We start from the raw sequence: 11,400 nt of genomic DNA, 5'->3' as shown, positions 1-11,400 counted from the left end.
CTGATTGGTTACTCCAACCGGAAAAGTCTCTCTCCCGATTGGTTATTAAAACCGGAACTCCCTCACTCGCCATCTTAATTTCCCCGTGAGATAAAAATAAAGAAAATAAAAAAAATTAACTCGCTCGCCCCCATTTGTTTTATCCCTGTTATCAAATCAGAATATATTTAATAATAAAATGTCAACGTGATTTTTATTTATAAAAAGATGCATTTTACTACTTGGAAGTCGTGACGTCGGCAAGGTGTGGGAGAATTGTGTGATATTGCAGTTAGTTGGCTCAGTGTGTGGGTGTTGAGTTATGGCCGCTCTTGAATGAACACGTTCCGTTACCACTCATTGTTTAAAAAAAAAAATCTAAAGCGAGTGAAGTGCATTACCGTTGACGTCAGTGGAGAATTACAATAATATTTTAAAACCTAAAGAATATTGGTCAAATTAAATAAAACACCCTTCACCCAATCGCACTTATTCCTCACCGAAACGTGCAGAATCCACAAATTGGTCGGATTCGAACTCTCAACTTCTGAACTATGAGGAGGATGTGCACCTGTGTTATATTTAATTTTGTTTTATTTTGCCAGCCAAGTACCAATAATCAACAAAACACTTTAGGATGAAAAAAAAAACAACGAAACTTAAAAAAGGACTGCTCCATCATGTGTTAATAATTGAACTTTGGAACTACATTTGAGCTGGTATCTCTAGGCATATTTTATTCAGCAACTCCAGAAGATGATGGCATACAGTGAGAGGAGTCTCTTCAAAACAATTTAGTAATATTTTTCTTTATCTTTCATTTAATTTGCTCTTAATTTGAAAAGAAAATTTGACTGTTCCTGCCTTGGCATTAAAAATCATTCAGTGTGATTTGCTGACACCTGCAGAACCTCACGTACCCCTTGAGATGCCTTCATGCCCAGGGTCACTTGTACCCCCATTAGAGATCTGCCGCATACGACTACTGCAACTCAAGATTGCACGTTTTCTAATCCTGTTGATATTTTAACAGCATATTTGACTCCATTAAGTGGAACAAATGGTAATGATGTTCTGAGGAGGACCAATTACATAGCTTACCTTATTTGCCCTTGAGCTTTAATTGGGGTGTTATAAATACACTACAGCACTGTCACAAAAGTTGCATTTGAAATAATTCCAGACCTTTGTTGCATTCCAGTGGATAAAAGAAGCTAACACACACCCCAAAACACAAAATGAAGACATTTCAGCTTACAAATTTTCTAAGCACTAGAATTTTTATTGAAGATCTGTATTTGTTCATTTCCGTACCTTTGTGCTCATATATTCTGCACAGTCTTCTCCCTGCATTTAAATTTCTTATTTTTTCCAAAGCATTGTGAATAAATGCTTGAGATTCAAAAAAACCTTAGCTGTACAGTTCAAAAATAAAAGTTTGCAAATTTCTCAATGCCGATTGCTCTTCCTGTCTTGAAGGACATCAAGTCTTGCAAGATGAACCTTTTTTATCAGGCAATTGGATGGTAAAGATTTAATAGTTTAGAAAGCTGCATCTTGCCCGTTGCTTGTTCACTGTCCTACCAAATGTACTGTTCTTTTGCCAGCAATTTAATCCTTCAAATACTTAATAATACTAATTCTAATACTAATACTAATTACTGAACAATTGTCAGCAGTAAAAAGTTTACATTTTGTCAATAATATCTTTACAACACACTTTTCCACTTGCAGTCGACTGAAAAGCAGCTCAGTGGATGAGTGCTTGGTCTTTTTCAGTCAACAGTAAGTGGAATAATGCGTTTTAAAAAGTATGAATTATACAAAAAGGTAATTCAGTCATCAAATTTTTGACAAAAACATTTTTACTCGTGAAAAAGGCCAAACAAGTGGCACGCATATTCCTTTAATAGGTATATCGGGTATAATACGTTTGAACCAAACATACTACAAGAGTGAAAATAAAATTAGTTTAAAATTAATGTTTAGTAAAAGCTTTTCTTTCGTTTTAAACATTAATAAATTCAGCATAGAGAAAAGTTATAGAAACGCGTAACAATCAGTTAAGTGCATTCGAACTCCATTCAGGAGATGGCGCTAATGCACCAAAAGTTATCCCGTGATATTTACATCCGGGGTCAAAGTTGACTTTTTTCCATGTGCCCGGATAGTAGCGATCTGGACAATTAAATAAATATAGCTCTAACTTGTGTTATCAAAAAAGTCAAGTTTTCTTGTGTAGCGCGTTAAATAATCTTGTCTGCGTTCTCATCTAGTTTTGTTTTATTTACGATATCTTCCATTATTTCGTGCTAGCTTCATCATCTTGCATCGTATCGTTTCGGCTGCATCGTGCCCCCTAAATCACAAATACCGTATGCCCCAAATGGCTTACGGGACATGTTTGAAATCCGATTGCTGCTGAGCACCTTGGTTACCAGTAGAAGAGTAGTAGCATCAAACGGTAAGATTGTCCACACATGTCAAATGAATTTCAATGAACTTTTCGCACATATTTGTAATGGTTCAAATGCATCGTCCTTCAGGTGTTCTTTTTAAATTCCTTTCCAACATGAGTGAAGTTTCACAAAACGAACCGACTGTCAATCCCTTGAAACGATCCAAAGATGAAAATGATATTGTTCAAACAACAAAAAGAGCCAAATGTGAGGGAGATAACCCTGAAGAGGAAAGGAGATACCCCAAAAAGAAAGTGATTCTCCTTATGGCGTACTGTGGCAAGGGGTACTATGGAATGCAGGTACATAATAAAGCTATGCTCTGAAATTTCAGCATTTTGGGGTGTTAATTCCTACAATGTTTTGTTTAGCGAAATCCTGGAAACACTCAATTCAGGACAATAGAAGATGATCTCGTTGCAGCACTTATCAAATCGGGCTGCATCCCTGAAAACCACGGTGATGAAATGAAGAAGATGTCTTTCCAAAGATGTGCCAGGACTGATAAGGTAAGACCGTTATCTCCATCTATCCATTTTTACAGTGCTCGTCATCATTCAGCTTGAATGTGATGCTGGCGCCGATCTGAGATGTTGGTTTGGAGACATGGTGCATCCTGAACACCTAATCGCAGAGCACACAGAGAACTCACATTTAACAAACACTGACGTTTACAAATGACAAACATGTTTTTGGAATGTGTTTGTATAGATCATTTAAAATTGTCCGCATCAGAGATTTGAACCCAGAATCTCAAAACTATGAGGTAGATTGACTAAATACTTGGCACATGCAGGCTATGACTGTCCTGTAACAATATAATTAATCACTATCTACAGTCATCTTGCACATCATTTTTCATGACATTTTGATTTTTGTGATATTTTTAAGGGTGTGTCAGCAGCAGGACAAGTGGTGTCTCTCAAGCTGTGGATGATTGAAGATATTGTTGAAAAAATCAACAAGCATCTTCCACCTCAAATCAGAATCCTTGGTAAGAGTTTTTTTCATTAACAGTAAATGGGTCAAGTATGGTTGCCAGGTAATAATAACAGTAAAAAAAAATATAATAATTTGTCTTTGTCTCTATTTTATGAAGTTATTTTTCATGTACAATTTATACTTTCAAGTACAATTTTTTTCACTTGCTGTCGACTAAAAATGACATCACCTGTGCTCAAGGCTTGAGAGATGACCAATCATGGCTCACCTGTTGGTCATGTGATATTCACAATTTGAGCTGTGATTGGGCGTTACCTGAGCTGTCAGCACATGATGTCATTTTAAGCCGACAGCAAGTGGCAAAATGTGTTTTTAAAAGTATTTGTTGTATGTGAAAAGTGATTTAGTTATCAAATTGATTATCCACAATTATGTTTTTACTCTTAAACGGCTAAACAAGTGGACAATCCCTTTTTTATTGGAATTAAATGGAATTAATGATACATTTTCATATATATATATATATATATATATATATATATATATATATATATATATATATATATATATATATATATATATATATATATATATATATATATATATATATAGATAGAGAGAGAGAGAGAGAGAGAGAGATATATAGATAGATATAATTTTCTTGACAGTAATTTGTTCTTTCTGGACCCACAATTTTAATTTTTTTTTTTTTTTATTAATATTGTGTTAGCGTAAAAAGAATCAAACAGCAAAATCTACTTTTTTTTTTAACCTTCTAAGAGAGCAACCTTCTTACCTGTTGCTGCAAACTGAACATAGCATCACAGTTGCTCAGAGCTCAAGTAATAACCTATCACGGCTCGCCTCTCAAATATCACATGACATAACTCAAAAAACAGATGAGCTGTGATTGGTTGTTACGTCAACACCGTGCAACTGTGATGTCATTTTCAGGCGGCAAAATGATTGGTTGAAATAGTTTGCTTTTGCTGTTTATTTCATATTCCACAAGCCCAGTAGTAATCACAATGCTGTGTTTTGACTAGTAAGAGCATATAGAACATATTTGAAAGAAATATTTTGGGTTGACTTTAATGGGCATCTATCAGAAATACATCATCTTAATTCCCAGTAGTAAAATGACAACAAAAGGGATTGCCAACCATCGCGAGTACCGCTAGCTTGAAATGCGGGCCAACGCTCCATCCCTCGTTTTGAGTTCTGACTATGGCTCCTATCTAAAGGCATGACCATTTTTTTTCCCCCCGGCCCTCTAACCGCAGGTGTGAAACGAGTAACCCAAGGCTTCAATTCCAAAAACAACTGTGACGCTCGCACGTATTCTTACCTTCTTCCGACGGTGGCCTTTTCCCATAAAGACGTCGACACGAGTGACACGGCGTCCTTTCGCCTCGATCCGGAGACGCTTCATAGAGTCAACCATCTGTTCGCTCGATACAAAGGAACCCACAACTTCCACAACTTCACGTCCCAGAAGACACCAAAGGACCCCAGCGCCCGTCGATACATCACAGAGATGTCCTGCGGGGAGCCTTTTATCCTCAGCAATAACGAATTCGCCGTCATCAAGGTGCGAGGCCAGAGCTTTATGATGCACCAAATCCGCAAGATGATCGGCCTTGTGATCGCCGTCGTCAAGGGATACGCAGAGGAGAACGTGATTGACCGCAGTTGGGAAGAAGACAAAGTGGACGTTCCCAAAGCTCCGGGACTTGGCTTGGTCTTGGAGAGGGTTCATTTTGACAGGTATAACAAACGCTTCGGAGGGGACGGCCTCCACGAGTGTCTGGAATGGGATGGTGAAGAGGAAGCCATCAAGGCTTTCAAGGAGGCTCATATTTATCCCACCATTGTGGAGACGGAGTGCCAGGAGGGCTCCATGCGCAGCTGGATGGCAACGCTGCCCATTCATGACTTCCAAGGCACCGCCGCTGAAATGCAGAACAATAAAGAGCAAAAAGAGGTATCAAGGAGTATTTAGGAATTTGTTTTTTTTTGCATTTATCGTGACTAATTATTGCTTTTATTCTTACAGGATGATGCAGATATTCCAAATGACTCAGATTAAGAAGAAAACAGACGTTTTTTTTCATGATTTTTTTTTTCCTTAATGTATAAACTTTATATATCTCATTTCTTATCATTTTCAAGTAATCAGGTTTCCTCATTGGGGTGTTGTTATTGTTTCAATCACACAGATTGCATAGTTACTGTACTCAAATAAAAAATAATAAAAGCTCTTTTTGTTATAACATTGTGCCCAGTCTATGCGGTCAGTCATTCCATGGCACTCTAGCTTGTTTTAGATTTGGTTATTAATCAAACCATGACCCTCAAGAAGGTAAGTGATAAGGAAATGAAAGTCAGAATTATTAGGTCGTATACATACAAAAAGCAAAAGTACTCGCAGTTCAGACTTTAAAGCCACCTTACTCTATTGGATCAGTGTACGTACGTATTAAATTATACTATAATTTTGTAATTAAAGCACTAACTCCCTATTTACTGAGTCAATATACTAGTACAGTACTGTACATTTGTTATGCTCCATAATACAGCTAAAGAAAGTTCAGTTCCATAAATAGCCATTAGGGAGCAGCAATGTACCATTCTGAGTTGAAGTGGAAGAAGAAGGATCCTCCTCCACCCCTCCCCTATTCATACACAAACATGGCGCCCTCCCTGAAACGCAACGTGAAGCTGGCGAAAGCCGCAGATAAAAGTGTAAAAAAGGCTAAAATTGACCTAAACAATAGAGTCGATGGTATGCTTGAAAGCAGAAAACGCGCCAATGACATTTTTGACATATTTGAGTTTCTTCAGGTACGTTAAACACATTGCTATGCTAACATGCTGCCGTTCAAAACAATGTTTGCTTTGCTAATATGCTGCCGTTCAAAACAATGTTATGTCTATGGTGTCTCCTTGCAGTCAGAAAAAGAGAAAGATGTCGTCTCCGCTGTCGAGGCATGCGGGAATTTATTTTGCACGCTTTTGGAAAGAAACGAACTCTTTAAAGGCAAACTACCAGAAGAAGACGACGCTCTTACCGGTGAGTGAATCTTCATCTAAACATCCAAATTGTCTGCACGTAACACACTTGCTCTGCGTTTTAAACTATGCATTTAATTACCAGGTGAATACAGTGCTGAAGTCAAATATAATATCTTCATGAGACACCGTTACAACAACTGCGTGGAGATGCTTCTTGAACATCTTAGTCATGAACTGCATGTGGTCCAGGTGAGTTGGCTCAAAAATTGAATATACAGTAACCAAATCATTGAGCTATATATATATTTTTAACCATCATTTTTCTGAACAGGAAGCTTCCTTGTGTTGCCTGATGAAGTTTGCAGCCGGAGAAGGTCAACATCCTCTTGATGACTTGGACTGGAGTGAACACTACAGTTTTCCCAGGGAACTGATGCAGGTAGATTTTATCATTCAACAGCAAAAAGGAGACACCATTCATCCCTAAATAAATTGGTTAATAAAAACCTTAAGGACCATAAATGATCCTAATTATTTTACATCACTGCTTATAATGCATTTTTATTTTTGGAGCAATAACAGATTTTTTTTAAAGTCACATTTAATATGTCCCCTCTTTCACCCTCTTTACGTATCCACATTTTATTTCCTATATAAAGAGCTCAATTTTCTCTATTTCATGTCTTGTATAGGCAATAGTGGACAGACTGCTGTCCCGAACGATGGACATGACTCTGCTGATGTCTCGGCTCCATGAGTTCCTGGAGAAAGAAGATGTACGCTATTATGTCATGAGCTCCATCCGTGAGAATATGGGAAAAGTCATGGACAAAAGCAAAGGGGTAACACAACTACGTGGTTATTACTGTGCTTTTCATTGTCATTCAAGACGTGTTATTAAAAGTAATGCATGTACCTTTTTTGTTTGTTTTTACATCCCAGGAAGTGATGCCTATATATCAAAGCAACGCTTTCACTCTCATGTCCAACATCAGCATGCCAAGGGAGGAGTCGGAGCTTACCAACTTCATGGTCAAACAGGAAGGTGAGACTTGCTTTTTTTTTTTAATTGAATATTCATTGTAATGACACGTATTGTCTTCTATGCACTTGTTTCAGCTAAACATGAAGACTGGAAAGCTGCTAAACTACTTGTACGTCGGTTCTCCTTAACTTACAACAAACTTGGTGATGTTGCAATGCTCTTACAGAGTTTCTTGTTCTTTTCTCACCTCAGGAACACAAGCGTACCTTTGAAAGGATGTGGCTTGGCTTCCTTAAGTATAAGGCATGTAAAAACTTGGCTTTTCTAGCTCCACATTTAAAATACTGCCTAAACTTCCCTGTCTTGTCTGTTTGACATTTTAGTTGCCAAGTAATATGTATAAAAAGGTGTTGGTCATCCTCCATGATGCCATATTGCCCCACATGAGTAAACCCACGCTGATGATCGACTTCTTGACTGCAGCCTATGATGTTGGTAGGCTTTATTTTTCACATGCCTTTTCTACTGGTCCATCAGAGGTGTTATGGTATACAAATTTAGGGGTTAACTTGAACCCCCTCATTCATCTGTACACACAGGACACCAAGCAAGCACGACAAAGGGCTTGTTGAGACGATCAATCGAAACATTACCAGATTAAATCTCACGTTATTTTCGCGTGTGTAAGGTCACCAATCAAGACGCATTACTCTCTTTTTTTCGAATAGGTGGAGCAATCAGCCTGTTGGCCCTCAATGGACTTTTTGTCCTCATACATAAACACAACCTGTGAGTATTGTATGTCATACTGTTGATATATTTAAGTGTGTGCAAATATTAGAGGGTCTATGATGAATAAAATTAATCGATAATTGTTTGTCACATCAATCTTAAAAAACGAAAATCGTCCGACTGCTCGGAATTTTTCTCTCAACAGTTATTTCTTAGCTTTTTTTTAGTCCTCTGTGTGTCTTAGTTTTCAAGACAAAATAAGACATTCAAAAATGTTTGTTCTTGCTTAAGAAATGCATTATTAATTATTAACCAATTTTGTAACATATAACCACCAAACCAGTAAACAAGTCATAAATAAGTTCAGTTTTAATTAAAATAAAAAAGACCTTTAAAAACCGTAAAAAAATAACTATTTTGTTATTAGATTTTGTGTTATACGCCTTTTTTTATTTAGAGTTTATTTACCAATCATTGTTATTTATTTTGTCTTGTTTGATGATGAAAAAAACAACTTCAATTTATTTTTTGGGCCAAGTGAGTTTTTATTTAATTTTTTTTAAATTTTAAATATGCACCTAATATAGTTTGTATTGGATGTGTTCCAGAGATTACCCAGACTTCTACAGGAAATTGTACAATCTCCTTGAACCCTCCATTTTCCATGTCAAGTACAGAGCCCGCTTTTTCCATTTGGCCAACCTGTTCCTTAGTTCCAGGTAAAACCTTCGTACACCATCCAATGATCAGCTCATCCGATGAAAATCCTTGAACATTTGTGAACCATTTCAACTGCAGCCACCTGCCACTGTACCTCGTGGCAGCTTTTGCCAAACGCTTGGCCCGATTGGCCCTCACAGCCCCGCCTACAGCGCTCCTCGTCGTACTTCCTTTTATCTACAACCTGATCCGCCGCCACCCGTCTTGCCGAGTCCTAATTCACAAGCCCGGCGCAGATGATGGTAGGGTCTTCTTATACATCAGGGGGATTTAACCCCCCCAAGCCTCTTAATTGTGTGTAAAATGCGTTTCATAATGGCAGAACCTTTGGAAGACCCATATCTAATGGATGAGGAGGACCCCGCTCAGTGCCGTGCCTTAGAGAGCAGCCTGTGGGAAATTCAGGTGTGTGCGCTTTGCTGACGTCATAACTACGGCTTAGTCACTGCCGCTTTCTAAAAGACTTAATAGAAAAATATTTTTAAAAAGAGCCATCAATTTTCTTATTATTGCATTATCAGAGACAGGGGGGTTGGATATTGAATATAAGTGTCTGCCGGGTTTCTCCTGCAGACGCTGCAGAGGCATTACCATCCAGATGTGGCCAAAACTGCCATGTTGATCAACAGACCTTTGTCGCAAAAGGAAGACGACATCCGCGAGGTGCTTGAGATATCAACATTTGAGGTGATCTGGCTTTTCGAAACTATTATTATTTTCGTCTTTGTGCTTGTGTGTAAACCATTACATGTTTGAATGTGTGCTTATTAAGTTAATTAAGGAATGTATTTATTTCAAAATTGTGTTTTGTAGAGGCTGTTTATTGACTCAAGTAGAGAGTATAACAATAGCTTAGGAGTGTCAATGTATGTACATTGTATGTGCAGTATTTTTTCATTTTTAAAATTATTTTTTAAAGCGCTTTTTCATCTATCATAAATCTTTTTTCATTCTTTTAAATTCATCCATTTACAGACATTTTCATTTGTTTGTTGTTTCACACACACGTATGTGTGTGTGTGTGTGTGTGTATATATATATATATATATATATATATATATATATATATATATATACACACACACACACACTTGTGTGTGTGTATATATTTCCCACTCAGTTTATAATTTTCTCAGACAGCCATCAATGTTTTTTTCTGAATTTTCTCATTTAAATAGCCCAAAAAAAAAAAAAAAAAAAAAATATATATATATATATATATATATATATATATATATATATATAAAATCATAAATGTTGGCCCAAGGATACAACATTTATTTTAAAAATAAAATAAATAACATTTATTTTAAAAATAAATGGCCTTTCATTCATCAAAAATCAGCAAGGCTGCAAAATGTGAAAGGATATAACATTTATTTTAAAATAAATGGCCTTTCATTCATCAAAAATCTGCGAGGCTGCGAAATGTGAACCACGTTATAGCGAGGGAACACTGTAATGCATTATCTATATTTTTTTTTTTTAAGACTTTTTTTTTTTTTCAAAGTTGAGTTTTACAGATGGCATGCCTGCTCTGTAGGCGGCGTGTGCCGTTAAGGACGTCTACCACCACACGTGGTGATATTCGTTCTATATTGCTTCTCCACATGTATCTTGACCATCTATTTCCACTTACTCTACATTTCAAGCGACGCGCATCAGATTTTCGTTTTCTGCTAATCCATGATTTCCATGAGGGCAGCACAATAAATGTTCTCTGTTAACTTAGCTGATGGAGCGAGACCTGAAGAAGACATCGACCAAGAACATCCCGCTGGAGTTTGAAACAGCCACGCAGCTGCTGAACGTTGGCAACGATGTGATTGGACAGCACTTCTGTCTGGAGTGAAAGAGCGTGGGATCAATACTGAGGACCATTAAATATGTACAGGTTTTTTGCAACTCAGCACGAACATGCCTTTGTTAAAATCTGTGTCTCATGTATGTATTTTTTTAACATAACACATGCTATACTATTGTCACCTTTAGTTTCATGTTTGTAGTTCAAACTGCAACCAGTGTGAAAACATGCCCTAAAATAAAATGAAAGTAATGAAGCATATCATCTTTAAAGGCCCTTTTTTGGTCTGTTTTCTGTTGAAATGTGAGCTCAACCTCAAACGCCCCTCTCCCATCTTACTCCCTGTATGCGAAGTGTGCCATATGGCCACTCAGCAAGCTGCCTTTGGGCCGAAGAACACTGTGAGAAACAATTCGGGACTTGGGTCTCAAAAGAGCAAGTCATCAGGGAGGCGCCATCCAAAAAACTGCTCGCAGGCTGCATGTATTTTCAGTCAGGCTTTGGCAGCAGCAACACGAGGCGTCATCGTGCATTGCGTTGGTATCACGTTTTTAATATTACGCACAATGAGGACTGCACGATGGTCACATGCCAAGATCAAGAGGGTGAGGTGCCAAAAGAATGCAGCATTGCTATCAAGATGATGCAGGTAACCGCAGATCATTTTAAAGGGTGAGTGTATAAATTCCTTATTCTTGTCCAATTTTATTGTATACAAGTTTAATCTTCCTCAGGACATAAATATCTTCAAATCAGTCGCAACC

The 11,400-nt window shown here is 37.5% G+C and overlaps 2 protein-coding genes across 2 annotated transcripts; both read left to right on the top strand.

Annotated features, from left to right (window-relative positions):
• The first annotated feature begins 2,109 nt into the window (after nucleotides 1-2,109).
• Nucleotides 2,110-5,658, top strand: pus1 (pseudouridine synthase 1). The gene is made up of 6 exons (XM_088435893.1): nucleotides 2,110-2,443; nucleotides 2,526-2,740; nucleotides 2,810-2,947; nucleotides 3,330-3,432; nucleotides 4,664-5,364; nucleotides 5,437-5,658. The coding sequence occupies exons 1-6, from the start codon at nucleotides 2,380-2,382 to the stop codon at nucleotides 5,467-5,469; spliced, it is 1,254 nt and encodes a 417-aa protein (XP_088292019.1). The 5' UTR covers nucleotides 2,110-2,379; the 3' UTR covers nucleotides 5,470-5,658.
• A 412-nt stretch (nucleotides 5,659-6,070) lies between these two features.
• noc4l (nucleolar complex associated 4 homolog) lies at nucleotides 6,071-10,902 on the top strand. The gene is made up of 15 exons (XM_088435275.1): nucleotides 6,071-6,224; nucleotides 6,333-6,453; nucleotides 6,538-6,644; nucleotides 6,727-6,834; nucleotides 7,088-7,237; nucleotides 7,338-7,440; nucleotides 7,515-7,549; nucleotides 7,633-7,683; nucleotides 7,764-7,875; nucleotides 8,109-8,169; nucleotides 8,721-8,831; nucleotides 8,911-9,074; nucleotides 9,155-9,237; nucleotides 9,406-9,519; nucleotides 10,565-10,902. The coding sequence occupies exons 1-15, from the start codon at nucleotides 6,072-6,074 to the stop codon at nucleotides 10,682-10,684; spliced, it is 1,593 nt and encodes a 530-aa protein (XP_088291401.1). The 5' UTR covers nucleotide 6,071; the 3' UTR covers nucleotides 10,685-10,902.
• Nucleotides 10,903-11,400: the final 498 nt, after the last annotated feature.

The sequence above is a fragment of the Hippichthys cyanospilos genome, chromosome 15 (genome assembly GCF_059441005.1).
Source record: "Hippichthys cyanospilos isolate Australia breed blue-spotted pipefish chromosome 15, RoL_Hcya_1.0, whole genome shotgun sequence".
NCBI lineage: Eukaryota > Metazoa > Chordata > Actinopteri > Syngnathiformes > Syngnathidae > Hippichthys > Hippichthys cyanospilos.
Note: the sequence above shows the minus strand (reverse complement) of the source record. Positions and strands in the feature narration are given on the sequence as shown.

Coding starts and splice junctions, on each gene's coding strand:
- pus1 (XM_088435893.1), top strand. CDS start 2,380: ATGTTTGAAATCCGATTGCTGCTGAGCACCTTGGTTACCAGTAGAAGA. Junction 2,444..2,525: donor AAGAGTAGTAGCATCAAACG/GTAAGATTGTCC, acceptor ATCGTCCTTCAG/GTGTTCTTTTTAAATTCCTT. Junction 2,741..2,809: donor AGGGGTACTATGGAATGCAG/GTACATAATAAA, acceptor TGTTTTGTTTAG/CGAAATCCTGGAAACACTCA.
- noc4l (XM_088435275.1), top strand. CDS start 6,072: ATGGCGCCCTCCCTGAAACGCAACGTGAAGCTGGCGAAAGCCGCAGAT. Junction 7,238..7,337: donor TCATGGACAAAAGCAAAGGG/GTAACACAACTA, acceptor TTTACATCCCAG/GAAGTGATGCCTATATATCA. Junction 7,550..7,632: donor GGAAAGCTGCTAAACTACTT/GTACGTCGGTTC, acceptor TTCTCACCTCAG/GAACACAAGCGTACCTTTGA.